Below are 2,637 nucleotides of genomic sequence, written 5' to 3' on the forward strand. Positions count from 1 at the left end.
CTCCCTCCCTCCCTCCCTCTCCCCCCGCCTCCTGTTGCTTGCCTCTTGCTTCCTGTCCCGGCCCTGCGCCCGGATGGGAGCAGATGCTGGCGTCTGCCCTGTTCTCCCGGGGGTTTCTTTTGTCACTCGGAGGACGAATTGCTCACTCTCGCCCCTTCTAAATCGCCGAACCCCCATGCCCGGCTGTCCACACTCCTTCATCCTCCCGGCTGCCCTCTGCACTGCGCCTGCTCATTCGTGCGCGGCTCCTTGTGCACCCGTGCCCGTGGGAACACCGCATGGCAGAGCTTCTTCAATGTCAGCGGCTGGCCGGTCGTGGACAAGGGCCTCTCGGCGCTCGAGCTGAGCCAACTCCACCAGTACAATTTGCTGGTGAACACCGTGACCCGCCTGTCGGAGGAGGCCCAAAAGAGTGGCCTGCCGAATACGATTCTGTCGCGCTTCCGCAAGGGCGACTATGACAGCAGCGACACGGATGAATTTTTCGATGTTCGGCCAATTCTCACCGGCTTCGCGGCCAACATCATGTGCTCCGGGGTCTTCGTGGCTGGCATCCATGAGCAAACGGTCTTCCGCGAGGATGTCGACCTGGTCCGGCTCTTTGTCACGGTGACCGTGGACTATCAGGAGAAGTCGGTCACGGCCAAGTTGCGGTATGGGACTTGGACCTTTGATGGTTCTTCTTTCTCCTCCTCCTCCTCCCCCGTCACACCTCGTGCTGCCTCGCAAACGAGGTGGCCCGCTCTCCCGCTCGGCTGACACCCGCCTCGATGATGACGATAATGATGATGATGGCTGGCTGTCGCCCTGGAACATCGGCTTGTCCGTCGGTGTGCAATGTCTGCCATGTACGCGCCGTAACTCGGCCACGCTCTTGCCACAGGGTCGGCAAGGAAACCGCCAAGTCCATTTACCGCCCTGGTGTCGGCTGCACCATCGTGACGGGGGATGAGCTTTTCGAGCTGGTCAAGAACGAGGACCTCGGCGATTTGACACCCAAGGAGTACCCGGACGATCGGTACCACCAGTGGCCCGAAGGGGAGATGGTCCTCTCGCAACCGGACATCGATGTGAACCTGTGCGTCCGCCGGGGCAATTTCGTGCCCGGGGCTTCGAAGCCCGCCCGATTGACATGCTGGGGGGGGGGGAGAGAGAGAGGGACTCAGCTATGTGGATGATGGCTGGGAACATGCCTGCACATGTGCGCCTGAGCTGACGCATTTGCCTTGCCCCTGCGCGATGCTCCAAACGCCTGGATGGGCGTGCGGGACGCGGGGATGGGACAGCCGCAAGCTGAAGCGCATCATCAACTCGGACTTCATGAGTCTCTCGCACAACCCCCGTGCGGTGATCATCGTCCACCGGGGCCGGATCATCCACGAGCAATATGGCAATCGCGGGGGGATCGGCCCGCAGACCCTGTTCCTGGGCTGGTCCATGACCAAGACCGCCACCAACATGATGCTCGGCTCGGCCCTCTACCAGGGGCACATGAATGTGGATTTGGACAATGATCCGATCGACGTGCCCGAATGGCAGGCCACCCCGGGGGACGTGCGCCGCCGCATCACCTGGAAGAATATGCTGACCATGAGCAGCGGCATCGATTGGTTCGAGATTTCCCGGTCACCCGAGTGCCTGTTCCAGACGTCGGACTGCGCGCGCAACTATGCCGGCGGCCAGCAGGCCTTCGCCCCGGGGCTCATTTACTCCTACTCCACCGGCGGCTCCACCCTGCTGGCTCGGACCATCTTGCAAAAGGCCCGCCCTGCCACCGGGCAGACGCCCCACGAGTATGCCCTGCGGAATCTCATCGACAAGGTGGGCATGCGCCGTGTCGAGTGGGAGGCCCACCCGCCACGACGCTCTTCCGATCTGGCGGCCAGCAGGCCTTCGCCCCGGGGCTCATTTACTCCTACTCCACCGGCGGCTCCACCCTGCTGGCTCGGACCATCTTGCAAAAGGCCCGCCCTGCCACCGGGCAGACGCCCCACGAGTATGCCCTGCGGAATCTCATCGACAAGGTGGGCATGCGCCGTGTCGAGTGGGAGGCCCACCCGCCGGGCTACAAGCTTGGCGGGTCGGGGATGTACGCACGCGCGCGCGATTGGGCCCGCTTGGGGCTGGCGCTCATGCGCGATGGCCTGGTGGACGAAGTGGCTCCGGTGGGCGCGCGCGTGGTCGTCGACAGCGGGAAGCACTTTGCCGGGGATGGCGACGCCACCGGCGGAGGGGACCCCGGGTATGATGGTCAGGCACGCATCCTGTCCCCCCTGCTGGACAAGCTGAAGAACATCGGATCGGCCATCGGCGGGGGGGCCCTGAAGCCGGGGACTCCGGTACCATCGTCCCCGGCGCCCGATGGCTCGCAGCCCATCGGCATGACGGTCACCAAGCGCATCCTGCCCGAAGGGTGGTACAAGTACACGTGCACACCGTCCGAGTCGAACCCCTTCTATGGGAAGCATGTCAAGATGGCCATGATCAAGACCACCGGCGAGCAGATTTGCTATGCCAATGGCTTCCGCAATCAGGACATCGTCATGATCCCCTCGCGCGAGCTCATCATTGTCCGCATGTCCATGCCGTCCTTCGCGACCTTCCTGTCGTGGAGCCGGATGTCGTACATCGAGCGCA

The 2,637-nt window shown here is 63.6% G+C and overlaps 1 protein-coding gene across 1 annotated transcript in view; it reads left to right on the forward strand.

The window, feature by feature from the left end:
• Positions 1-175: 175 nt before the first annotated feature.
• Positions 176-2,637, forward strand: part of H696_03101 (hypothetical protein) — a gene marked incomplete at both ends in the record, with an annotated part of 2,671 nt that continues 209 nt past the window's right edge. The window contains 5 exons of the mRNA XM_009496991.1: positions 176-237; positions 288-653; positions 884-1,078; positions 1,287-1,836; positions 1,887-2,570. Coding sequence (XP_009495266.1) covers positions 176-237; positions 288-653; positions 884-1,078; positions 1,287-1,836; positions 1,887-2,570 — 1,857 coding nt within the window. The remainder of the gene's footprint in view (positions 238-287; positions 654-883; positions 1,079-1,286; positions 1,837-1,886; positions 2,571-2,637) is intronic.

This window comes from Fonticula alba, assembly GCF_000388065.1.
Source record: "Fonticula alba strain ATCC 38817 unplaced genomic scaffold supercont2.4, whole genome shotgun sequence".
NCBI classification, from domain to species: Eukaryota; order Rotosphaerida; family Fonticulaceae; genus Fonticula; species Fonticula alba.